The 27,190-nt window shown below is 41.5% G+C and overlaps 1 protein-coding gene across 3 annotated transcripts; it reads right to left on the bottom strand.

Moving 5' to 3' along the window:
• Window positions 1-11,205: 11,205 nt before the first annotated feature.
• On the bottom strand, window positions 11,206-27,056 carry SLC45A2 (solute carrier family 45 member 2). Of its 3 annotated transcripts, none has more exons than XM_074812268.1 (7): window positions 26,618-27,056; window positions 25,332-25,508; window positions 22,185-22,510; window positions 17,558-17,701; window positions 16,399-16,522; window positions 15,230-15,435; window positions 11,206-12,426 (listed from the first exon to the last, which is right to left on the bottom strand). In XM_074812268.1, exons 1-7 carry the CDS (start codon window positions 27,054-27,056, stop codon window positions 12,202-12,204), a joined length of 1,641 nt encoding a protein of 546 aa, XP_074668369.1. In that variant the 3' UTR covers window positions 11,206-12,201. The 3 variants fall into 3 exon arrangements, with proteins under 3 accessions (XP_074668369.1, XP_074668371.1, XP_074668370.1); XM_074812270.1 differs by lacking the exon at window positions 11,206-12,426 and adding an exon at window positions 13,981-14,219; XM_074812269.1 differs by lacking the exon at window positions 11,206-12,426 and adding an exon at window positions 14,138-14,681.
• Between the last annotated feature and the right edge of the window lie 134 nt (window positions 27,057-27,190).

Genomic DNA, 27,190 nt, shown 5'->3' on the forward strand with positions numbered 1-27,190 from the left:
GATGGGCAGGGGGCTCGGGGGGGGTGGGACTGTGGGGTCTGTGCAAGATGTGGCCCTGGGATATTGAGTGCCTGGTAGGGACAAGGGGAGGAGGGATGGGTAAAGCAGCACTTCTGTGTGAGAGATGCTCTTTTGGGGTTGAGTCTGCTCTTGGAAGCTTGTTGATGGCAAATGCCTTGAAAATGTCCCCCACACTGGAGAACAAGAGGAGGAGGCAGTGGTGGTGCACTGGGGATTGGGGTGTCTCTAGGAGATGCTTTTTTAGTGCTTGTATGTGTTCTGGGGAAGAGGAACAGGGAGGGTGACAGGAGGATGCAGGATGTTCAAGTCAAAATAGGGAGGAGAGGAGCTGGGTGGGGTGGAGCAAGGCTGGGAGGCCTCAGCTGTGTTTCCCCAACTTGGAGGTGCAAGCAGCAAGGGGGCCAGCAGCCCCCCCACCCCTGTGTGTGTGTGTTCATGGCAGGGGGAGGGAGCCAGGCTGCTTTCTCACTGCTGCATGGCATTGTAAATGATGCCAGCCTGGCTGTTGTCACTGCTCCTTGGGCTCCATGAGGGCACAGGCATCAGGCAGACTATGTCCTATTTCACACTGCCCTGATGGGAACATCCAGGACAAGTGGGTACAGGGCTCCTGCTAGTTCAGGCTTGGCCCCTTTCCCCTCTCTTAGGGACCTAGGAAAGAGAGGGGATGAGGAGCACTGTGCTCCCCTCTGGATCTGTGCAGGATCTGCTTTTTCATCTCCCCCCATCCCCTCTGCTGCTAGGATACAGAACAACCCAGACAGCCAAGGGGAAACCTTAGGACAGGACTTTCACCTTCACGGAGAGGTGTTGTTTTGCCTAGGTTTAGAGGGGTGGGTGTGAGCCCCTCAACATCGTGTTCCCCAGCCTCTCTCCAGGCTGCTGGAGGGGAAGCCCACAGTCCCAAACTGTATGGCAAGGCAGGCATCTCTCCCAGGGCACGGAAGCTGCAGGCTTTGTTCTTGCTGCGCTTCAGACTGTTTGTATTTCACTCCAGGAAATCAGCACAACTGTAAATTAAAAAAGGGGAAAAGAAACAAATCATAGCCACTTCGAACCGCTTGCTCTGGGATACTTCTAAGTTCACCTAAAACCAAGCACAAAGGTTTCTGTTCTGCTAAAGTGTTTGTTAAGGGTCTGCACTGATACTTGCCAGTGTTTCAATTAACTCCAGTTCAATTTCTCTGGTGTGAGCAGCCCTAGAACCTGTTGTTCAGTGCTCTTGCACCCTGGAGAAGGGCAGGGACAATGCCTGTCCCAGCCCCTGTTCCAGAGAAACATGTGGGAAATAATTTGATGTTGATCTGAAATGAACTTTTAAGGTCATGAAAAAAAGTGTGATTTTAAGCTGTGAAACTTTTTATGGTAAGGTTAATTTTTAAAATATTTTTTTAAATTATGAGGAAAAAATAATTTAAAATGGCAAAACCAAAATATTTCTTTTAAATGATGGGAAAATGCAACAGTTCTGGTTTTGTTGTCAAAACTCAAGTTCGTTAATCCCCAATACTGCATATATGATGAATATATAAATACAATATTCAAAACCCCTCTCTATTTCCAGCCCCTTCCCCTGCAGCCTAACTCAAATATCTGCCCAACTCTGCTAAAAAAGCATTTCTTCAGAGGGTTGTTTGTCACCTCTAAGTAGTGATGCGAAGCAGTATTGCTCTTCCTGTCCAGAGAAAATTGCAGTGCCGTTAGTGGCAATTATGCTTTGCAGACTCTGTTAGGTTTACTGTACATGTTGGTAACTCCTGTTGTAAAATTCAGGTTTGGTCTGGCAGATGGTTCTGCTACTTGCAAGGAGAAGCTGTTCTGTTTTTTCAAGGCAGAAGAGACTTCTGCCTCAGCTCTGGGCACTTGCTAACTGGGAAGATACAGATGCCTGGAGAAGAACAGCAGAAGTGGGCTGACAGCTGATGGACATACTTATACAGATACAAAGACTCTGAAGAAATCAGATATATCCACAGAAGAACTTGAGCATCTAAGTACTGTACAACTGCAACTAAGTTCCTAAATCCTGACATGGCTGCCAGTTGAAGTGTGTAGGTACTTAAAGTTTTTACTAGTAAATTTTTTTTGTGCCTAGAAGTCTGCTCCTGAGCATGCCTAAATCTGCATAAGCCTGTAGCATTTATCTCTGTGCTTCATGGGGATCTCTCGGTCAGGACTGGCTGCAGTGTGTATCCTAAGTGAGGGAGGCAGCTCTGCATCCTGACAAGGAACAGCCAGTGCCAGGCCACACTTAGTTAGGAAGCACTCTAAACTTAACTCATTCCCCCCACCCCTTTGCATCTATGTCTAGATATGCTTCTCCTGTCCCAGCTTCAATGCATGTGCAGATTACACTCCTTCCTCTTCCCTTTTGAAACTAAATAAGTGGGCAGAGCTTTTGCCCACAGCCTGGGAGACTCAGTTTCTCTCCTTCCACATCCTTGGGGAATGACTGAATGTCTGGGCTGCTCCATGAATGTGCTCAAATCCTCTGGCTTGAAACATGAGTTGCATGAGTTGCTCACCATTGCTGGATCGTAAAGAGAAAGCAAGCCCTTGAATGCTACTTTGCAGCATAGTGGTTAGGGTGTGAGCCCCAAAAAGGAAGTACCAAGGTTTGTTTTTTTTTTTCCAGAGAAGTTGGATCCAGGTCTAGATTCTAGGTCTCCCCTTTCCAAAAACAATTATTAACTTGCTCCCAGGTCCTGGTTCAATTAAAGTTCAGTATGCCGTGCAAGAGCCTGAGAGCTTTCTAGACCTATAAGTCTAGCAGCCTAATTTGTCAAAGGATTTGCAAGAAAAGCCTTTGGGTCTCACATGTTCTGGGAGAAAGCCCTAATGCCTGTGCTAGCAGATGAAGAAAGCTACACTGTTGTGTTAGAAGAGGATAGTATGAGCACTTAACTTCAGAGTTCAGAGATCTGACCATGTCTCTGCAGGGCAGGAGGAAGTATCTAAATTAAGAAGAGGAGATTAATCTCAAAGCTGGACTCTCTTCTTAGTGTTTGCTTTTGATAGTTTCTTGCTTGGCTTGCTGGAATTTTAATCCCTATCCTGATGTTTAAACGTTCTTGTGCATTACATAAAAAGCTATCCAGGTGTCTAAAGCACAATTATGAATTTCAGTAGATAACAAACTGCCTAAAAGACATTCTCTGCAGTGCTCAGCATGACAAAACCCACGTGCTTTTGTGGATGTCAGCGTAGATGTGATTTTTATGCCAGCAAAACAGCACAGTGAAATAGATGATGTTCAGAACAACCCCTGGTCATCCCAGAATACTAGCAAGATACCATGCTCAGAGGAAGCCACAGGTGTCTGATCACAAAACACATAAAAACCTTACATTTGGCAAATCATCCAAATAGGAAAATACTTTGGATGTGTAGGGACTGGACTATGGACTTAGAGGGCAGCTCTCTCTTAAACTGCTGATCTACCAGGTGTAGGTCACGAATCTGCTGTTTGAAAGAGGCACAACCCATCCACAACTGGCCAAATGTTGGATTAGTCCAGACCTGCAGTTCAGGCTGTGTGGATCAGTGTGTGTCCAGCATGGCCAAAGAGCACTGCTCTAGCTGTGCATGAGCAGAGAGAAATTTTGCTTCACATGTGCTGTGAGTCCCAGCTATCAGTGCATGAAATCTGGGCTCTGTGATGCATGGGTGGGAGCACCAGCCTGGGCATTGCAAGGAAGGGTCAGTTCTTCTGAGTGTGTACACAGCATCAGGGCTCTGGCCTGGGCAGAGGGGGTCTTTGCAGCTCCAGCTTTGAGCTACACATTAACAACAAATAATGCTACTGGGTGTCCGGGGGTTTCCTAAGTAATCAGTACCACTCCTGTTTCCTCCAAATGTTCATGTCTTCATTTGTAACAATCACCTTTTCATGGGCTAAAATAAACACAGCTGAAGAATTCAAAACAGTACTTACAGAGTTCTTTAAAAGATTTTCGTGACTGGTCTCCTGTTACAGATTCCTGGTGGGGTGCTGGTAGAGAGGTGCACGTTGCTACAGAATGGTAGGGAACCGAAGGTGCAGGCTGACATCTAGTGACAAACTGAAAGAACCTTTAAAGCCCAGATATTCTCATTAGGCACTGGCTAAGGAGTTTTAAATATCTCCCCCTGTCTCAAACAACTAACCAAACTCTTAATGTAATAGCAACCTCCAATTGCATTTTCACGTTTCCTTCTGAAATGACACTTCAGTAGAAACATTGCTTCACTTTCTTTCTGAGTTATTCTGGCACTGACTATAGCAGTAAAAAACCCTTCAGTTCCCTTCATTCCCACTCATGACTGCTTTAAAACTTGATATTCAGCTGAGTGCCTGCGCAGAAGCTCTGATCTAACTGCTCTCCCTGAGCTTGAGCAGGCATAGGTATGGGTGTAGTGCAGCTCAAGGACATTAAATTGGAAGCTTGGATCTCCTGTTTTTAGTGAGGGTTATTTCTCTCCTGCTTCAAATGAGAAGTCTGATTAATGCATTCAGAGGGGGTTATTGAAAATACCTTTCTATCATGATTAAGCATTTATAAGAATCTCCTCTGGGTACATTCTCAGCTTCAGTCACTGCAGCAGTGGTTGAGACAGAGTCTGAAAGAAAAGGCTGGGCAGCCAGTTACCTCATTCCTTTGCTAAAGTGTAACTGGTAACATGCCTTAGATGTGTCCCTAGGTGCAGGGAGTTGTTTTCCTCAGAAACATCTCTTTCAAATCCATATGAATTTGCACATACGTGCAGGTTTCTCAGCCTATGTTTGTGCATAACCTCAGAGTCCCTCCCAAAATCTTAACTGTAAAATATAGATTCACAGGATGGCTGAGTAAACTGGGCCAAAAAAACCAGCTGGAGACACAAACAATTTATTTAGCTGTGCAAGTTTTTTGAAACCTTGACCTACCTGTTTGGGGAGGACTGCAGACTATTCAGTGTGGGAAATAACAAAATAAAGGTAGTTTGCTCAGATATCAACTCTCTCCCTCACTCATCCATTCCTTGGGACAATGAAATACTAATTCTCCGAGGACCTGTGTTTTTCCTTGCAAAGACCGACTGAATGAGTACACTCATGGCACAATGATCAAATTAAATATTCAATACTGACTTCTAGCATCATTGTTCAATGAACCTTTCCACTTTTGTTCCGAAGTCACATCTAACCTCATGCTGGATAAAACTGGAATCTTGTGGAAAAATGACTTGCCTCTGCGAAAAAGTCTTTGTTTAGCTTAGACAAAAAATCTGAAAATCAAATACCTTCCATTTTCTTTTCAGGCCAAATACTAAAACCGAGATAATAAAGTTGTTCTCAATTCATAGCTACCAACAATTAGCCTTGAGTTAAGATGATGGGAAAATCACATCTGACCAAGGTGATAACATTCTTTGATTAGACAACTGGCTTGGTGAATGTGGGAGAGCAGTGGATGTTGTTTATCTTGACTAAAATAAGGCTTTTGACAGTGTCTCCCATGACATCCCCATAGACAAACTGATAAAGTGTGGACTATATAAGTGGAAAGTGAGCTGGATGGAAACTGACTGAACTGCCAGGCTTAAAGCGTTGTGGTAACAGCACAAAGTCTGACTGGAGGGCAGTGGCTGGTGGCGTGCCCCAGAGATCAATTCTGAGTCCAGTTCCATTCAACATCTCCATTACTGATCTGGATGTTGGGACAGAGAGCAGCCTCAGCAGGTTTGCAGTGGGACGACTGGCTGATACACCAGAGGGTTGTGCCACCCTTCAGAGGGTTCTCAGTGGGCTGGAGAAATGGGCTGACTGGAACCCGGGGCAGTTCAACAAAGGGAAATGCAAAGTCCTGTGCCTGGGGGCAGATAACCCCCAGCACCAGTACAGTCTGGGGACTGACTGGAAAGCAGTCTGGGAATCCTGGTGAAGGTGAGCATGAGCCAGAAATGTGCCCTTGCAGCAAAGGCAGCCAACAGCATCCGGGGCTGCATTAGGCAGAGCACTGCTAGCAGATCAAGGGGGGTGATCCTTCCCCTCAGCTCAGCCTGGTGACACACATCTGGGATGCTGTGTCCAGTGCTGGGCTCCCCCGTATGAGAGAGATGAACTTACTGGAGAGGGTCCAGTATCATGGAGGGCTTGGAGCATCTGCCATGTGATGAGAGGCTGACAGAGCTGGCATTGTTCAGTCTGGAGCAGAGAAGGCTCAGGGGGATCTTATCAGTGTGTGTAAATACCTGATGAGGGGTGGGAGTTAGAGAAGGTGGAACCAGACTCTTCTCAGTGTGGTCCAGGGAGTGGACAAGAGGCAATAGGCACAAACTGAAGTTCAATAAATTTCATTTAAACATGAGGAAAAAAAACCCTCCTTTTTTATGGTAAGGGTGGTCAAGCACTATAACAGGTTGCCCAGAGAGGTTATAGAGTCTCAATCTTTGGAGATGCTCAGAACCTGGCTCAACACAGCCTGACCAGCCTGCTTTAGCGACTCTGCACTGAGCAGGGGCTTGGACTAGGTCATCTCCAGAGGCAACCCCAACTATTCTGTGCTTCTGCGTGGTTCTGTGATGGAAAATTGCTATGAATACATCTTTGTTCCAATACAGTAGAGTTAGCACGTCTGTCTTGCTTGACATTTATTCTGGAAAAACCTCTAAAAATTTTATGCTCTCAAATAATCTCCTGCTGTGTATTTCAAATAATCTATTAATGTTTATGGCCATAAAACAGATTTCAAAACTGGTTTTACTGCTTTCTATTTCTGCTGAAACAGCTGAGGGGGCTCAAAGGAAACATATTTTTCTTCTTGCCCATCAAAAGGCATTTCCTGCTGCACTCCTGTCCCTTATTCACAGGCAAATCCAGTGATGCATATAGAGGTAGAGGGCTACCCATGACCTCCTGAGCTGAAGGTAACAGGGATCCTATAGCACTGTATTAAATAACTGCTCAACCTGTACAGCTGATCACAGTGAAAAGAAGAATCTAGTTTGAATTTCAGATTTGGGATTTCAGAGATGTAAACTAAAATCTTGAATTTTGAGCACACTTGCTATAATATCATTCTAAGTAAAATATTCCAAAAAACAAAACTCCTCTTCAGCAAAGAACAACCTTTGATAAAGTGCCATCTCTCTCAGAGCTAACTATAGTTCTAACAGCTGTTTTATTGTTATGTTTTGCAATGTTATGGTGACCTAACAATCTTTCAAATATATTTTGTAAAGATCTACTTATTGGGATTGGGTGTTATGTTGGAATTTCAGCACTTATTACAGAAACAAGTATTTCAGCCCTCAAAATCCCTGGAATCTGTAAGTTACAAATTGTATTGCTAGATGGCATTTATTTTATTAAAAAAAAAAAACCCCAAAAAAACCCTAAAAAAACCCAACCAGATCTGAATGTTGAAAAGCAAACCAAATCATTTAGATACATTTGCACTTACATGGTGATCTGCCAGCCATGCAACTCCAGACTAGTGCTCCCAGCCTTTAACAAAAGGCATCTCTGCCAGAACCTTTTTCTTTCCCTCATGTCACTCCTTAGACTTCACAGTTCTGCTATTTCTGTCTCTCCTCCTCAGCACCTAATGAGCAGTGGGGCCCTGAAAACAGAGGTGTCAAAGACCCTGATGCTGCCTATTGTCCTATGTGCTGACCACTGTCCCTGTCTCCAGATGCCCCTTACCTGTTGGGAATCAATGCAGCAAAAATTCATCTGCCAAACAAATCGGAATGGCTGCATTACAGAATTGACTCTTGGCATTAGCACTGAAGGTTTCAAAGGCCAGATTCTATCATGAGTTTGACGCCAAGCATGTCTTCAGTGAACTCCTACCACCATGTGTCTGTATGGCAGTGTTTTCATTGGCATTACACAGGTGGGGTACACTTAGTGACAAGCAACTTTCCTTTGCTGTCTACGTACAAAAAAAGAGAACTGATTGGAGCAGTGTATCACTATAAGGAAACTTCAGAGTAAGATAAAACAGAGAGGGTCAGGACTGAGGTTAAAAAGCGATTCAAGGAAAGGGAGCTCCTACGCTCTGGAGAAGTGCTATAATGTCATTGAACACTGGGGGGCAAACAAGCACCCAGCCTTCGGGGAGGAAAGTGCTTGATTCTTACTTAAAAAGACAGCAGCCCCATTCCCTCTTCCCCTCGGGGAAGACATAGCTTTTGATAATTATCCTTTCAAAAAGCAGTCCATTTTTTAGAAGAGGTCACAGATCTCTCTCTTTGAAAATAACATACAGGATCTGCTTATCTCAGTCTACTGTGCAATCCAGAGTGGAAAACACAGAATTTTGTTTTCCCACTACTACAAGTACTTACCTGAAGCAAAACAAGGCAATACTCTCTGGTTTGATGTCTCTGCATGATGTGAAGTCATTATCCTTAACACACAGGTAAAATATTAATACATGGGGAGGTAAAAAGTTCATTTCCAAGAAGAAACTTTAGGAAATACAACCGATGAACACACCTTGCATTCCTAAAGGAGCAATGTATGAAACTGAACACTCTGTAGAAAGCAACAGAATTACAAATAGCTTTTCACAGTTTGGTCTTGGACAAGTGGCCCCAAATACTTGCTGCTTAAATAAACAAAGAAGGAGCAGCTAGGGAATAAGAAATGAATGCTGGAAACTTGGAGGGAAAAGTTTTGTTTTATAGATAATATTTTATAATAGCATTATCATGCCAAAAATCATTTGAAGACGTTTTATAGCAGATAATTTCACCCTTTTCCTCCATGAAGCAATCCCTCTTCAGTTCAAATGTCATCATTGCCACATCCCCTACTCACACCATTCTCCCTATCTTTTGACATGCTACTGGGACTGGTACCGATTCATGGGCACCGATGCTAAAGATGTGAGTTCTGCCAAGGCAAAGACATTTATCATTCATCCTGACTTGTGTATCTGGAAGAAAAGTGTCTCCCACAAATTACCTGAGTTACTTCTTTTCAAGGAAGTCAAAGAAACTTAATGAGATCACTGTGAAAGACAGAGTGGACATTCAAAAAAATCCAATTGTGACATTATTAATACTGTAAGTCCTCTAAACAAGAGGACCACAATTTTCTTGAATGTCCACTGTTTGCTTGCAGGACATGCCTGCTTATTAAATGGGAATAAGTGGCAGGCATTCATAAGAGAAAGAAAAATAAAAGTGTCATGAAGATAAGATGGCAGACTTTTTACCTGCCTTGTTTCATTCAGCCATGACTAGTTCTGTTAAAGTGGGAGGAAGGAGAGGTTTGTTATCTCAAGACATCTTGTCTTCATCTAAATGTATCATTTGTGTAAACACGATATAGAGGAGATATTTATTTGATTTTATGTATATGGAAATAAAACCAGATGACAAAGATCAGACCCAGGGTACTTCCAACTTTGAAACTCATATCATTGCAAAAAAAGCTGATATTAAGTACATCTGATCATATTAACTCAAGTCCTGAACTAATGCAAAAGGACAGAAAAAGTGGAACTTCTTAAATTACTAGCAACACAGTACAGTTCTTCAATGCCTTTAACATTTTTAACATTTTAGAATGTCTACTGCTGAAAGAAATACTTATCCTCACAAATTAGTAACATTTTAGATTGTTTTCAGTAACACCTGAAATACATTTTTGACTTCAGAATGAGCACCATCATAATTTTTCTGTTTTAAACACTGCTTTTCAAATTGTACATAGTTTTCTGTCTGCTTGCTATTTCTGATGAAGACTCATTAGGAAAGATATTATTTTGAAGCCTTAGAAACAAGTATAGGATTTTCATATGGAGAGATTTCCAAAGAAAAATTGACTCTATTCTGTTCTGTGTTCTGTAGCATGCAGTGAATTTTAAAAGGAAAGATCATGAGAAAGATGATAATGTGAGTTCCTGGAACAGTTTTCTCTGAATTTGTAAATAAAAGCATTGATATATGTGATGGTTACATCTCTCCTTTCTCTGAAGATTCATAATTCTTGTTATGTTGCTACAGGTCTACAGTCACTCCGTGGGCCTGAATCAATGCCAGCTTTCTCTTTGTGTAACAGAGCAGAGATAGCATTGACCACTCAAATTTTGATGTTCTGATGGCATTAAACCTCAAAGAAAACATTGACAAAGACATAGGTAAACATTGCAAAGTTCCTTTCTCAGCCTCACACTGGAATCAGAGATTTATGACCTCAGCTCCTGGAGCATGGGTTTACACGGTACTTTAAGTCCTGAAGTCCTGTAAAACCAGATCACCTCCTCCCTTCTCCATTTTTATAGCTCCACAGAAGCCTTGCTCTTGCCTTAAAAATTTCTCCTCCCAGGACATACTGAGTTAATGGAAGTTAGTGAGTTAATGATGGCATAAAGTGAATTGAGAAGACAACCATTCTTCATTTTCCGGTCTTGTCCTGTTTGTCCCGGTTGACCCTTGTGCTCCAGCCATCTCAGCACCTACAAAGTGTTCCAAGCACAGTCTGGGGGCTCAGTCTTCCAACCTTTTCTGTTGCATGGGTGTGGCATGAGGGGGATTCATGAAGAGCCACAAAATGAAGAAAACGCTAAAACATGGCTTTTTCATAAGGCAGGATGAAGGAGCTGTGAAAAAAGGTAAGCTTTGTCATGCACTGAGCCCTGTTTTGGGCCTACAAATGGGGACACAATCATCAACAAGAAAAGGTAGCTGAGGCTGTCATGAGCTTGTTATAATTAATAAGCATTTACCTAAGGGAAAATTGTTTTTCCTGAGAATAAATGACCCGTTCTACTCTTGAAAACATATGAAAAAGATGAAGTTGGTACATCTCAGCGGAGGCACCTTATGCTCAAATCTAGCCATTTATTTGTGGTGTTGTCTGTTTGTATCAAGCAGAGCTCCTAAGAGCTGATAAGCTTAACAGTGCATTTGACTGAACAGTGTTGATTATATGTGTGCAACATTAAAAAAAAAAAAAATCTAAACCAAACACTATACCGGGCAACAATATTGCATTAGCAGATGGCTCCATGTGGCTTAGCATATAACATAGCATATGGATATGACAGTTTTCAGGACAAAAGAAACACAGCATAAACACAGTTATCACTTTCACAAACATGGGATTTTCAAAACTGTGGGAATATTATTAAATAAGAATGAAGCTTCATATGCAATTAAATACAAATAACTGGACTTAAGTATTTACTGTACAATAATTCCTGATAGTGCTTTGCAGAACTGAATTTATTTACAATATTCTGTAAAGAACAAACACCATTTCACTCAAAGCTAAATGCATGAAGGCAAACAGAGAAAACAGAGATGCTACTTTAAGGTAAATACCATCATATCCAGTGTCAAGATTTAAGTGGCTTACAACCATTCATAAAATTGTTATGTTGGCCAAGTTTATGTTTTCAATCACAGTATCAAAGTCAAGAGGCCAATTTTTTAAGAGGGAAGAAATGGCAGCTGTTTCCCATAGATGGATTGTTTAGGTGCCTACACATGGATTTGCAGAGCAGCCTTGGGCAGACTTTTACGATAAGCTCAGCCAGTACTTTCATTTCATTTATACAGAAGCAGCAGCATTCAATATAACATAATTACTTTACAGTTATGCTTTTAAACAATAGGCTTCAATCTTTTTTATATTCCGATCATTTTTCACACCCAAACCTGCTTGTGACAGTAGCTGGGAATTAACTGATCCCATTGAACAGTACTACTAATCATAATGCAATTGCACCTTTCATGGCCTCTGGCACCTGTTTGATTGTCCTGTAGCTTTTGACTACCAGACATAATATCCCCAAACTTAAGATACTTGAAAAACAAGATAAATAACTTCCTAACTGTCCATTTTTGTTACTTCTTCAATTTATCGCATACTTCATCTATTAACTTCCACAAATTGGTAATGAGTAGTTTTGTAATGATGCCTCATGTCGGGCAACTGAGATACCATGGGTATACACATTGTCATGTGTAATAGCACATTAATACACTGATGTCAGCAGGAATGAAGAAATAAAGCAGTAAAAATACAGAAGCTTTCAATCTGAGCCATTAGGCAGCCAGTATTATCAAGTCTCCATTTCATAAAGCTCTGGAATTCCAACTGCTTCAAGGAGGTAAGAGAGGAGGATGTGCCAGCAGTATCAGCACAGCAACAGCACCAGAAAGAAATTGGGAGATTTCTTCCTATCACTTCACATAGTCCTACTCCACATATCGAACACAAAAAGCAACAAAGCAGCAGCCAATCAGTGCCACTGTAGATGCAGAAATCACAGTGACCACGCTGCCGGCAACAATAACCAGGAGCCCCAGGCCCACACCAAGAATGATCTGGGCCAGCTGGACCATGCAGGTGAGAGCAGCACAGTCAATGCCCTTCCCTCGCCCCTGCTCTACAGCTTGTTCCCCATTCTGCAGCTTCAGGATCTGCAAATAAGCACAAAACAAAAAGCAGTGAAATGAGACAGTGCCGACAACTTACAGGTCTCAGCCAATGCTCTGTCACAACCCTCAGGTGCGCCAAGACAGGCCAATAGCTCTCTGCTTCCCTTCCATTTTTTCTGTTTGTACCACAGAGGTTACAGAATTCAAACAGAGATTTTACAAGTGATAATGAGTTTTCCAAGCTCCCTCCAAATTGGCCTTTTCTCCCATCTGCAATTTTTCCTTCTATCCCTTCTCTCAAGGAAAGAATTGAAACTTGATCAGAAAAATTACCCATTTCCTTCAAGTTCAGGTCTATTTGAGCTTTGGCAAACTGACATTTCACAGTACAGGACACCCCGTCATGGATAATTTAGCTCCAACTCTCATGGTTGAAGGAGAGCCTCAAAGGGATGTTAAGATGAGTCATACTATGTCCCACACACACACAGAGCGTTATTAGTTATAATGGACCACTGTGCTCTGAAGTTATAGCTCAAAGCACATAAAGGAGTTCAGTACTAAAATCTACATGTAATGCTTTTATTGCTGGGGAAAAAAATATCTGAAAACAAATGTCCAGACTAGGATTCTTTTACACCATCAAAGACCATTATTGATTACTGATTATCTATTTATCTGCCATGATATACACAGCAGAGCAAAAGGCTCTGCTCATCTCACATATAAGCACCCTGTGAGGGTGGTTGATCACTGGAACAGGCTGACCAGAGGGGTTGCAGAGTCTCCATCCTTGGAATTATTCAAATCTGACTGGACATGACTCTGGGCAACCTGTTCCAGGTGGCCCTGCTTGAGCAGGGGCGTTGGACTGCATGATCTCTGGAAGTCCCTTCTAACTTCAGCTATTCTGTGATTCCCTCCAGAAGGGAACTGTTCTGTTTTGTTGTGAAATTATGTGACAGTTTACATATTTATTGTTCTTTTTGCATAGACTGTTGAATGGAGAAGGTTGTATTGTAACAAACGAGTTTTCCATTCTGTAGGCTAGCTGTGCTGTCTTCTGGTATCCAAACACTCTCAGCCATTAAGATGCTTTTTGCTTTTCACAGGACCTATTAACATTGCCTTTGAACCTTTACCACACAAAGCTCAAAGTACACAAAGTACTGGAGACAGGGTCTCTTTCTAATCCAGTAGACAAAACTGAATTTGGATCCTAGGGAACAGCAGCACAGAACAGGACTCGAAATGGCAGCACTTTAAAACCCAGCACATGATTTTGGTAGAATGCATAGCGAGGAGAAATGTCTGCTCTTTGTTCTGGAATAATACAGTCCTTTCACCTGACGTATTTCCAATTTTAGACATGATTTCTTTGTGACCAGTGTTCCTATATGCCAGTAGTTCTGACCACAATTATATGAGTGTAAATGAATGCAATCTTGCACTTGATGTTTCTTCTTTATTTTTTTCTATCTTGTACATTATAGAAGATTTGAGCTAAACCTAATTCTGTTAATATCAGATCTAACATAGAATTATATATCATTTAACATCTGGCATAGCCAGTACCATGCACCAAACAAGAAACAATTGGTTGTCTTACAAGTAACATTTTAATATATTAGCCTATTAAATATAAAGTCCATGCACACTTCAGCATATTTTATTTCAGTTTTGACTTGGAACAGCTCTGAATCAGAGCTAGACTACAATTTTGTCTTTCTTCCCTCTGAGTTGGCTGGTCCGAGGTTAGGATCGTGATCTCACCCTAAACTGGGCTCATTCCCTGTCCTTTGTTGTATCTTTCTGAAACTCTTCATCATCATTCTCTGTTGGAAGGAACAGAGAAATTAACTGGAGAATCAGGAATCAGATCTATGAAATATTTAACCACATTGAGACAGCCTCCCAGGATTCAATAGAATAATTAAGAGTCTTCTTGTATTCATCATTCAGATGGTGATGCTTAAAAGCTGTACAGAACAGTAGGACATGTTCTCAAGGACTTGATCTAGCCCTCTGTTGGTCTCAACTATGTTTCTATGTTGTTTTTCAAGCATTCAGCATTTCCTTTATTAATGTCCCCAGATATAATGAGAACTTTTCCTATATCCTCCCAACTCTCTTTAATACTTCTTGTTTCCATCTTTCTCACTAACTTAAGAGACTTGAGAGAAATTTTCCATCAAAGAGCTCAAGACTTTACAAGATATGAAGATCCCGCTGTGCCTGGTAACATGACATAAGGAATGCAAGCTTTTCCAGATTTTCCTTGGAAACAGGATTTCATGCTGTGGAAGACCAAAAACCAACCCCAGACATTTAAAGAGATAATGAGAACGTGCTATATAATTTAATACTGAACTATATAAAACTGTTTGTACTTGAATTTCATATCTTTATTAGCTAACAGCTTTTGTAACACATTGCAGTTAACTAAAATTCTTCCAGCCTTTACAGTGTGGTTATTAACCTTAGGAACTCAGAAGTCAAATCCCAGCTAATACAGCTGGAAGGAAGGATATAAGGAAGGTTGCACTTGAAAACAACATAAGCGGAGCTGTGTTACCTGCTTACTACCCAAACATGTCCTGTGATCGGCTCTGTTTCAGTTGTGATGATAAATAATTATTTGTTTCACTGCAGGTCTGTTTGAAGAGTTTGGAGCTGAGACCTTAACTCTCTCTGACAGAAACTTTCCATTCATAACATGTGTCACCATAAAGAGTTTGAAATTAAAATTAGAAGCTGCTCACAAGTTCTATCCAGTTTTCTAACAAAATAGACTAAACAGACCTAGACAGATAAAAACTTACCCCTCCTTAGACACTGAACTCACCTCTTCTTCCCTGTGATACTCTGCAATGAGCTGGAAGGGCACTGTGTAAAGCGTGCTGGACATGACACCAAAGAGGGAACACAGAGCCAGAGTGGCATAGACATTGGGAAACAAGCCAATTAATCCAGTACTCAATCCAAAAAGTAGGTATCCAATGAAATAAAGTCCCTTTAATCCTATGTATGGCAGAAGGATTTTCTGCACATCTGTGAAAAGAATGAAAATGCTGATAAGGCTGAAACAAAACAGGTCACGTTTCATCAGGGAGTCCCTTTAAGGGGTTTTATTTTGTAAAATGCAATGAAGGAGATAATCTTACTGATTTTGGAACTTGCCTCAAATTATTGTAGGTATAAACTTGCCAAAGAATACTTGCTCTCTCTGGGGATAGCCTTATTCTGGCATAGTCAACTTCAAAGAAGTAGTTCACCAGTCTGGAAGAACTGCTCCCATTGACAACCTCAGACATTTCCACTGTTTGATTATAATGCAAACGTTTGGCATCAGGCTCTCTCTGACCTGAGAAAGGCGCTACAGAAATGCCTGTAGCTAAGCTCCAAAGGGGTAAAGGTTTCCCTCAAGCCTCTTTCAGATGCTTAATTAAGCCCCCCAAATGCTACTCATCTGAGTTTTCAGATCGCAAGTAGTTTTTTTAATCCTTGGAAAGAGCTATGGTGAAATCTAGCTGGTGAACTGTGCTAACATATTTACACATAATTTTGGAGAGCAAGGTTCATGCTTCTTGCAAGAACTTACACTGCATTGTGAAAGAGTTATTTTATGAGGAATGCAGATGGGGAGAGGCCATCAGAGGCACCTTTGAGAACCTACAGCTACAGCACCGCTAGGTGAAAGAGCATCTCAGAATGATGCCCTGGCATCCATTTTAGTCTGGCATTTAACTTCAGGATGATTTTCAGTGTTCAGGGTCAATTCACATGCAGAACAATGCCTTACTCCCAAAGTGACCCCTGCTCATGTGGTCAGGAACTGTTCATGTTAAGATACAAGTTTCTCATAATGCTGAGAATGCAACATTTCTTAAAGATTTATTGTGGGAAAAACCCCAGTGAATTTGGCATTGCTTTATTTTTTAAACAATGGCAAATAGTGAACAGTTTAAACACTGTTTCAAAACACAGTGTTGGAGTACATTCCTGTGTACTTACAAGAATAGACTGATGAAGAAATTGCATTGATGCACAGTCCCCAGCATCCCATCTCTACTCCTGCTTTGTAAGTAAGGTAAAGAGTGGAGTTATGAGGAGCATAAGGACTACCCTGGTATACAACCTGAAAGAGACCACAAAGATCACAGAAGACAAGGATGGACTGCATGTATATAATACCTCCTTCTTATGGGAAGAGGGTACTCAACACAGAGCCTTGTTCCTGGCAGGGGAAATAGCACCCAAGAAATATGTTAAGCAGTGCCCTAACCATCCCTTCACAGTTCTCCAGGTTTCACACTCATTTCTCCCAGATTCTCACATCCCAGGCTCCTCATCATCTGTTACCCTCTGTCTTTTCCTGGACTGTCCACTCTACACTGACTTGTTTGGTCTTTTACCTTTGGGTGTCTCATTTCCCACTCTCCTTCTCTCTCCCCTTCTGCCTTCTTGTCTTAGGCTTTCTTTCCCTAATTTACCTACAATTAATTTTTTTGTTTTCTCTTTCAGGCTTACCCCAACACACTTAGTTTTCCACCCACTAATTGTCTTATTCATTTCCTTATCTAGGCAAGCAAAACTTTTTCTTTCAGTTGTTCATATACACTGCATGGGAGAAAAAACTTCTCTCTTGCCTACAGAGACAAAAAAAGGCAAGGAAATGGGAATACTGCACGGAGACCATGGAAAAAAGGAAGTGGCAATGAGAGGATTTGTGCCAGGAGTACACTGGAAGAAAGGAGGCAGATAGGATCGTATTGGCAAGAATCACTGGCAGGGACATACAGTCTTACTGCCTGGGAATGGCATGGAAAAGGGAGCACTGGGTATCACAAAGGCAAATAATTGCTGGCAGAAGGGACTCAGGGAAAGGTTTAAAGAGCTATGGCAAGAACAGCCAAATTCAAGGAGACAAGAGCTTTCAGCTACCAAGTAGCTCACTGTGTGCAAAGTCTCTGTGCTGCAGAGCCTGAAGCCAGGGAGGCTGCAGTGTAGGTGAACAGCCTAGCTGTTTTACAAAACTCTTGTTGAGCCATACAGATACATCTGGCTCTGCCACCACTGTCATTTCTTCAGAACTGTGACACTGTCTCATTTCTTTTTGGTCAAGGAGGAGATGCTACAAGGAAGGATAAGCGAGAGGATTTTACACTTTTACCTGTCCCATGAAATCCGTGAAGAAGAGCATGTTGGACAGGAAAGCCATCCATCCAAAGAGGTGGCTCACACAGAGATAGCGATAGTGGGATGGCATGCTTAAAAGTGTCTTCAAGAGTGATTTAAGGGTCATCCGCCTTTGATCCTGAAAGCAAGTATTTGACAATAATACTGTATTATTGCCCTGAAGGCTAACAAAATAGCTGACAGCTAATGAAGAAGACCTCAGCATCTGTTCATTGCTAAACTTCTAAAGTTTTAACTTTGTTTTTACTAGGAAGGGCTGCTTGGGTACTGGATGTCCTTCACCATGTATTCATTTGTAGAGTCGTTGCCTAATAAAGTAATCTGAAAGATTCACAGAGCCTCTGGGAGAGCTGGGGTACATCAGCAAGGATGTAACATTTCTTGCTGTTATAATCAGTAGGATTATTGTTTACTTGTAGAAGCAAGTTAAAAATTGTCTGCCAAAACAGATTTGGTGGAGTTTCAAAAAAAAAACCAAAAACCCACAAACCAGAAAAAGAAACAAAAATAATTTCTTTCTGGACACAATCAGCTTTCCATCAAAAATGTAAAGCTCCCATGGAAAAAATTAAACTCAAAATACTTCCTGAGAATTAAAATGTAACAGTTGTGGAATTCAGCACTTCTGAGACCTTATTCCTATTCCCTTCTATGTGCTAAATTCCCTAGAAAACTTCACCTCTTCTGGTGTATCATTACCATGAGATTTCCACTATGCACTCTCCTCCCCTCCACGAAGCCGGGAAAGACTGTGATACACCACAGGAGATAAGCACCACTCAAAATCCTAGTGTCCAGAGAACATGAGCTCCAGCATCTGAACACCTCATCCCAAGGAAGAAATAACTCATTTCAAAATGAAAATGTTTTTGGTGCTGGTTAACAAATCTCACTGATGGGTAAAAATGAAATTTCTCACCATCTTCAATGTACCACCTTATCTCCCTCCTCCTTTTTTGAGCTCTGTGCCCCAAAACTCTCTCTCAGTTTCTTTTTCAGTCACAGTCATCAGATCATTTCACAGAATCACAGAATCACAGAATCAACTAGGTTGGAAAGGACCTTGAAGATCATCCAGTCCAACCGTTAACCCAACACTGACAGATCCCAACTACACCAGATCCCTCAGCGCTATGTCAACCCGACTCTTAAACACCTCCAGGGATGGGGACTCCACCACCTCCCTGGGCAGCCCATTCCAATGCCTAATAACCCCTTCTGTAAAGAAATGCTTCCTGACATCTAGTCTAAACCTTCCCTGGCGCAACTTGAGGCCATTCCCTCTTGTCCTATTGCTTGTTACTTGGTTAAAGAGACTCATCCTCAGTTCTCTGCAACCTCCTTTCAGGTAGCTGTAGAGGGCGATGAGGTCTCCCCTCAGCCTCCTCTTCTCCAGACTAAACAACCCCAGTTCCCTCAGCCGCTCCTCGTACGACATGTGCTCCAGACCCTTCACCAGCTTCATTGCCCTTCTCTGGACATGCTCGAGTAATTCAATGTCCTTTTTGTAGTGAGGGGCCCAAAACTGAACACAGGAATTGAGGTGCAGCCTCACCAGTGCCGAGTACAGGGGTAAGATCACTTCCCTGTCCCTGCTGGCCACACTATTTCTGATACAGGCCAGGATGCCATTGGCCATTTGTATCACCTGAATTTTTTTTAGTACTATAGGTGTGCTTGATGTCAGGCATTTGCAACACACAATTCTTACTGCTTTAAAGCTCCTGCATGGTTCTTTGCTTTTAAAGAAAAAAAGATACTATTTTATCTGCACATGATAGAACACTTCCAATTTTCTCTAGTGATATTTGAGGCAACAGTGTTGGGAGAGATGGTAAGGGAAGCTGCATGGTCATGAAATGTGGAAGAACTGTAAAAGTTCGTTAATGGAAAGCTGAATTTTGTCTTCAATTTGCTGTAAGATAATGACATTTCTTCCTTCTTCAATGTTCTACTTACTTTTCACAATTCTGCTTTCCTTTGAACTAGGTTATGCTGCAAGCTACTTTATGAATAATCACAACATATAAAGTTGGAAAATAATTTGCTCTAGTGGGAGGCTTTTAATCCTCACAGGAATGCCAAAATTCAAGTTGCTGACTTTCACCTTGAACTGCATATTGTCCAAATCCCTTGGAATTTCTCTTGACATCACCGTCTCTTTTAAGCAGGGTAAGCTTTCTATTCTTCTACGGTTATAAAGAACAAATCAGAAAAGGTTCCACATTGTCTCATTAGTGTTATTTCAAGGATAATTACTATCATTTGACTTGGCTTCTTTAATTTGTTCAACTCTTCCACTCAGTTCTTTAAAAAAGCCTCTCCAATCAAAGTGCTAACATAAGGCCAGGGAACTACAAAGGGCACTGCTGTAACTACAAACAATAATTTGACAGCTAGACAGAAGTGCTTGCTTTCTATTTAGATATTTTAGAGAGTGGAAATGGAAACTGAAATATTTAATGCACACATGCAATACACATCAGCACACAAACCCTGCACTGATTTAAATGACGTGCTGAAGTTTGCCTACATTTAAGTTCCTTATCCTTTAGAAGCTCACAATACCCAAGCATTTTCTCTATAAAATCACTACAACTCAAGGCCTAAGATGATTCATAAGGATACAGCAGAATCAATATGACCTGGGTTTTAAGGCAGTAAATCCTGAGTAATTTGGCACCAAACTAACGAGCAAAAGATGAATCACTTTGGATGCCTGTTCATGTTGTAACAGGTCAAATCTCATTAATAATCATGGTAGCTATTAGCATGTAAGAGCACAGTCCTTAATTTATAAGATACAGGGCTATGATGGGCCTGCAGCAAAAAAAGAGACACAGAAAAACAGGAAGCCAAACCATTTCTTCAAGGAAGCAATTACAGTAATGAATTAACTCCAAAAACATGTGCCACAAGAGACAGACCATTAAGGCAGTGAGTGTCCAGAATTTATACATTCCTAGGCACATCAAATAAACATGAGACAGATCAAAGCACTGTGAGCCTCTAATGGGCTGTCTAGCTAAAAATAGAGAGAGGAGGGCAATGGCACAAGCTTGCCCACAATGGAGATCAGAGATTCACCTTGGGTGTCAGATGTTACTGATTCAGTGGAATTAGTTCTTGACAAGGTAGAGGCTACCCCAATCTATAGTCTGCTCCCCTTGCTTTCACTGCATCCCTTCATTTACTCTCCTTTCTTTAGAGCCCACATGGGTCAAACAGTCAATGACACTCAGCATCTCTGACAATTTGGAGGATGATCAGAGCAAACAGTGCTGGTGAAGGATGCTGGCTGCTCAAGCTGGCCTATGGTGGGGAAAAAAGGACAGCAACACAGTGTGCTAGCCATATTCTCCTGACAAACTGCTGCTTTGATGTCTGACCCTCTCTGTGTCTGTCTGGTGTTCTCATCAGGCAGCATTCATCTTTTATTCCACCTTTGTGTTGCATCTGGTGTAATAATATTTTTCTTCAGGTTAGAATACCAAGTGCTATTATAATACAAACAATAAATAGTAAAAGATAATAAATCCCTTTAATCTGTAGCTTAAACATGAGTTTAGGTTTCTAACTTATAACCATCTGCACATTCTCAGGTTTTTTTACCCGATTTATCAAAACCTATATTGGGGATAGATATACATAACGCCAAGAGATCAGAAGTGAGATTAAAACAAGCAACTGTTTCATGGCTTATTGCTACACTCAGAGCCAGACATACACATTTAGCCTTTGCTTACCTAGGGTACCATGAGAGTGCAGTGAGAATTTCTAGCACTAAAAGTCATCAACAAAACAGTAAAAGGTATTATCTGTTCCCAAGACCATTCTAGAAATATGCTCTCCAGATATTTTTCAGGTAGATTCACCTTTTCCTAGCTGCCTTAGATTGAAGCAACCTCTTATAAAAATGCAGTAGAAACAAAATAATAGTGATGATTTGAAAGTACTCACTATTCTCTCCCACCTAAAAGTTCTGCCAGGGACACAGCTACAACAGCACTTCGAAATAAAACTAAAACTCCAAAAGTGAGGTAGCACTGATATAGAAGTAGCAATTTTAAGCCTGTCAGTACTGTCAAAAAATCCTCAATGAAATGTTGAATAGCAGTAAACCCCAATGTTTACTAGACTAGGGAACAAACACTTCTCATGTACCACATATGAAAGTGTGCAGACTTCAGCGGGAGTTACAGATTTATATCAAAGATTAATTGTCTGTAGTCCTTGTCCACAGTTTTATGTTAATTCTATTGAGACTAAAGGACAAAGCAGATCCTATTGACAAAATTCACATGGCGAGGATATCAAAGCACTGACACAGAGCAGAAACCTGAAGTTGGTTCTCCCTCATCCCTGCCAATTGTTCAAAGCACCAGGACTAGTCTGTCTCACCCCTCTTGCTGGAAATACTTTATAAATAAAAAAAGTGAAAAGAAAGCAGCCTTTCTCCTGACCCTGTATGCTGGTGGAGGATTCTTCTTCCATGTGTGTGAAAGGGCTTCATTCCCTCCATGCCAAATAGTCAGCATTAGCTAATAAAAGGGTCTCCAAGGATGCAACGATACAGTTTACAAAATCATCTCTGCACTTACCTCTGTACATGACGTAACAGCACATTTCCCTGGTTCAGCTGCAGCCTTTATTTCAGTACATGTTGATTTTAAGTAATCATTCTTGATTTCCTCCTCTATGGAGCTATATTTATAGGATTCAGTCACTTCCAACAAGAACTTCGTCTCTTCATTTTCGTATAGGAGTGGGACTTCAGGAATACTGCGTAGATGTACAGTAAGGCAGATTATGAAAACTAAGGCTGAGATGAAGAAAATCACCTGGAATTCCGATATCAAGGAATATCCTAGTACAGTTTGACCCCAATCCACAGCACCTGTCAGGTAACCCAGGGCTCCTCCCAAACCTATAGGGGTGGGAAAAAAGGAGAAAAAAGGTCTACTGGCATTGATAAACAAACAGTACACAATACCCTCAACATGTGATATCCTCTAGAAATCACTTTTAAGATATTAATCACAAGAAACAGGAATACTGAGCTAATCACATACATGAGCAGTTACCAAAACATCTTTTGAAAAATCTCAGCGCTGGTGGACAGAGCTCTGCAAAAAATACCTGAACATATAGCAACATGGGCCTCCATCTCTTTTCTTGACTCTTTGAAGCTTTGTTTTCTTTGAAACAGTGAGTAATACAAAATAAAATTCTACTGAAATTTATGGGTTTTTTAAAACTTCACAGAACAAACATTTTTAAAATTCTATCGAGACTACCTACAGTTTAGACTTTGTAAAATGTATTTTATGTAGTTGAATCTAAACAGAAATATTGTCTCCATGTGAAATATTAAAAAAAGGAAATAAACACAAAAGCATTGTTTGTAGTTATCAAAATCCAAGTACCTCACCACTCGGAAAAGAAAACAAGAAGGATCAAATACAAATGTGTAAGTCCGTTTACTGATTTTCTCAGAAAAGTTAGAATAAAAAGTAAAATGAGAATGCTACCTTGTGTCTTGGAGTTACTAAAACCAGCATTCAGTCTTGATTTTTTTACAGTGTGTTCTTGTTACTAGTGCACAGTTTCAGAAGCACAAGTGCACACTTACTTACAGTACAGAGCTCTGGTAGGGGAAGAAGCTTTGTAGAGTCCTGACACCTTGTTAACCAGGTGGCTCTGCAGGATGTGGGAGTTAAGGAGGATAGAAGCATTTGAAGGACTTTGAAGTATTTCTACTCTTCTGCTTAGGAGAACTTAAGGCAATGTATGGCACAACCATTCTGTCTAACAGGACCTACATTTGTTTCACCTACAAAACATGGGATTTTTATTTCATTCTGGGCTTCCTGTACTTTCTTTTCCTCTTGGGTCTGACTATGGGCCTTCTTCATTGTGTCCTACTGCATTTTACAGGGAACTGTATCCTTGCTTGTTCTCATGAAAAACAATTAAGCTGTTAATAACTTTCTGAAGAAAACCTACACTAAATGTTTGCACAGAATGAATGATGTTTGAGGTCATCTTTGCACACTGTTTTGGCAAAAAGCAATTATGATACTGGAATACAGTCTGAGTGTTGCATGTTGGATATGTGCACTCTTTCTTCCACTTGTCTCAGTGGTCATAAATTTTGTAAAGCTATTGAGCTTCATGTTCAAACTTTAAACTGGAGAACCTTAAACTGGAGAGCAAAATCTTGGATATTTAGTATAAAAAGAAGGAACTAAACAGAGGAAACAAAATAATACCTAAAACATAAGCCAGAAAAGAAATGGGAAGATTGCTGTCTGTGTCTAATAGGGATAGAACAAAGAATGATAAACGTAAATTGTAGGGAATGGATATTAAGATTAGATTTTAGCGAAAACTGTCTAACAACAAGGCCAGTGAAGTGCTGGAACAGACTGTCTTGGGAGGGCTGCAGAACTCCTGCCAAGGGAGGATTTCAAGAATGGGCTAGGTAATTACGTGTCAGGAAGGGTTAAGATCCCTGTGAACTCACTATAGAGGGCACAGAGTGCTGGACCAAATAATGCAATGTGTTCCAGTCTTATTTGATGTGCTTTGACCCACATCCCTTTCCACAGCTCAGTACACAAATGAATCAGCTATATCAGTAGCTCCAAATTTGGAAATCAAGCCTTTTTAGTACCATTCAAGGAAAAATTGCAACCACAGTTCTGCTAAAGGCAAGAATACACATAGAGACTCACTCCCCTCTCTGACCAAACAAGCGATTGTTAAAAATTGTATCTCTCAGTTTCTAATGGATTATAATGATTTCATTCCCATATGGCTTTAAGATTCCCTTATAATCTGTTTCGTATGTCCAAAATCAGCCTGTTGTCAATAGCTACTACACCTCCTTCCTTGGCTAGAGTAACCTGCCACTGAATCTACATGCCTCTGCTTTTGGTACAGCTTGGTAGCCGCAAAAATCTGCATCAACACAGATTGCGTGACTTCTCATCTAGTCTGCTTTTTGTCTAGTCCTTTCACAGTGACTGCTCTCAGACACGGCTGGAAGATCCTCCAGATGCACATTACAGGTACACAGCCCTGTGTGAATTCCCTGTGCATTTTCTTAACACAGGGCTCATGTACTGCAGAAGGTTTCCTTCTGTAACTCAGCAACATTTCAAATGTATAAAGGCAAATGAAGCTCTTATGTCATTTGCAAGAGCCTGGACTGAACCACTTGGACTTTTTTTGTGGAAGTTGTGAAGTTCTGAATTTTACACAGAACTCCTGTGTAAGGAAGGCAGCACATACTGGAGCACTGCTGAAGAATAGAAATTAACTGTTCTAGTCTGTGCAGCTCTTGATTGATGTCACATGCCAAGTCAAAACTGTTATTTTTGTGTGCTATAGCAGGAAACAAGTTATGTCCCTTAATTTTTGCTTCACAAAAAACTTGAAAAAAATCAGAACAAGCTGAACAAACACTACTTCACTTTTTTAAATAATTAATTGCTCTTACTTAAATCGTGGCTATGTTGCTGTAAATGTTTATCTCTGCAGCCTTCTGCAGCAGAATTCTTTTAGCAGCAACCACAAGTTGCAGTTCTCTGGAGTAGTGAAAACCCAGCAACAAAGGACTCGTGACTGAAGCGCGGGATCAGATGATCAGTTCATTCAAGATTAGAAACACAGTGAGGATAAAATCCATGCAATTACTTCCCCCCCCTTCAAGAGGTAGGGAGGAAAAGAAGGGATCTGAGTACCTGTAAAGAGGGCGTGGTAATGCAGACCCTTCTCTTTATCCTGATGAGAGCAGACATCAAATAAATATGCTTTGATGGGGCCATCAATAAAATCAGCTGCAAAATCAAAAAGTACTACTCCCAGCATGGTAACGACTATTGCCCACGTCCGCTGCTTGTCTCTCTCACCGATGAAAGCTACAAAAAGAAAAACACCCTCATTCTGACAGCAACAGTGCCATGTTCTGCAAAACCACATTTTATCTTTCCTGATCCAAATCTAAACAATGCTTACTTACGTAAGAGAGAGCAGTGATACCAGAATCACATCAGAGAAGCAGGGTAACTGAGTCTGTGCAGCACTGAGCTGTGCTAGGTTGAATTGCTGCCTTGAGTCAGCACAAGCTCGGGGTACTTCCAGCTCCACAATCAAGAGCATCACTAGCCTTAATCTACTCCCTTGCACCTTCATGGTTAGGCTCTGGCAGCCTAACACACATGAATTTCACAGTACTTTTTTGTTTTATTCTATTTGTCCCACCCTTCCATTGTTTTAGATAATTGAGAGGTGACTGTAACACCTCTTTTGGGGCAAATCAATACAAGTGTGTTCAACACCAGTGATATCCAGGAAGAGAAAATAGATCAACCCATGAAAACACACACCTCCCCCCCTTGCCAAGACATAATGACAGCAACAGCTTTCCATCAAGACTTTGAGAAGTTACATCTCAAACTGAAATATAACAGTGTCTAAGGATGTCACTCCTATTTGATTTTGCACATTCCAGGTACAAGATGGTTTCCAATGAGTTGCAGATTTCTGTTATTCACCAGGATAACACAGTCCTGAGTCAAGCCAGTGCTGCAATAATTAAAGACGTGTATTTTGAATGCTAATCCATCTACAATAGGGATTAACAGATACTCAGTTTGGATGTGTATTACATCACACAAACAATATTGTTAATTTAACTTAACAAGGAAGATTTTAGTTTGTAAAAACTCTGGGCCTGAGCAGTACTTTACTTGTATGAACTGATCAGGCAACCACACCGACATACAACACACTGTAATCACGCGCAGAAACCACAGAACACTATGTACAGGGTACATAACATGCAGCATTAGGATTGAACGTATATGAAGATTTCAGTGTTCCCCAGCTCCTTCAACGCAGCCGAGTAACATGACACCCAATTTTAACAGTCCATTTTAGCAGGGAGAAAAGGAACCCTTCTTTTTTTTACAATTCAAAAGGCTAGGACGAGTTTTGTCTGTCAGCACAGCACATGCCCCTCACTCACCTGAGATCATCACGTCCCCATTGAGGTACAAAGCCATGCCTAACAGCATTATGATGCCCAGACCCAGAATGTAAGGCCGCCTCCTGCCCCAGCTACAGGTGCAGTTATCACTGGCTGAACCTACCACGGGCTGCAGCACGAAGCCCAGGACAGGGCTGATGAGCCAGACCAGGCTGTAGAGGTTCTTGGGCAGCCCTACACTGAGCAGCACCGGTGTGACAAAGGCGGCCTCCACGGCATAGCAGAACTCCCGGCCGAACATCGCCATGCTGTGCATGACCAGCCTTCCCACCGCACGCTTCCTTGGCACCACTGCTCCAGTCCTCGACACAGATTGCAGCCCAGCCTCCTCCTTCTCTCTGGTGCTGTCCATATTGGCCTTGGCCACCTCAGAAGGGGGTGGAAGAGCCCCGTGGAAACTCTCTTTCATTAAGGTCATCGCTCTGGCTACGCACAGCACTCCGGCAAGTCAGCGCTGCCTGCCCTGGCTGACATGGAGCCCAGGTCATATGCCAGGTGGGATTGGTCTGTGCTGGGGGAGGGACTCACATACTTTCATGGCTCTGCGATCAC

Source organism: Strix aluco, chromosome Z (genome assembly GCF_031877795.1).
Source record: "Strix aluco isolate bStrAlu1 chromosome Z, bStrAlu1.hap1, whole genome shotgun sequence".
Taxonomy (NCBI): Eukaryota; Metazoa; Chordata; class Aves; order Strigiformes; family Strigidae; genus Strix; species Strix aluco.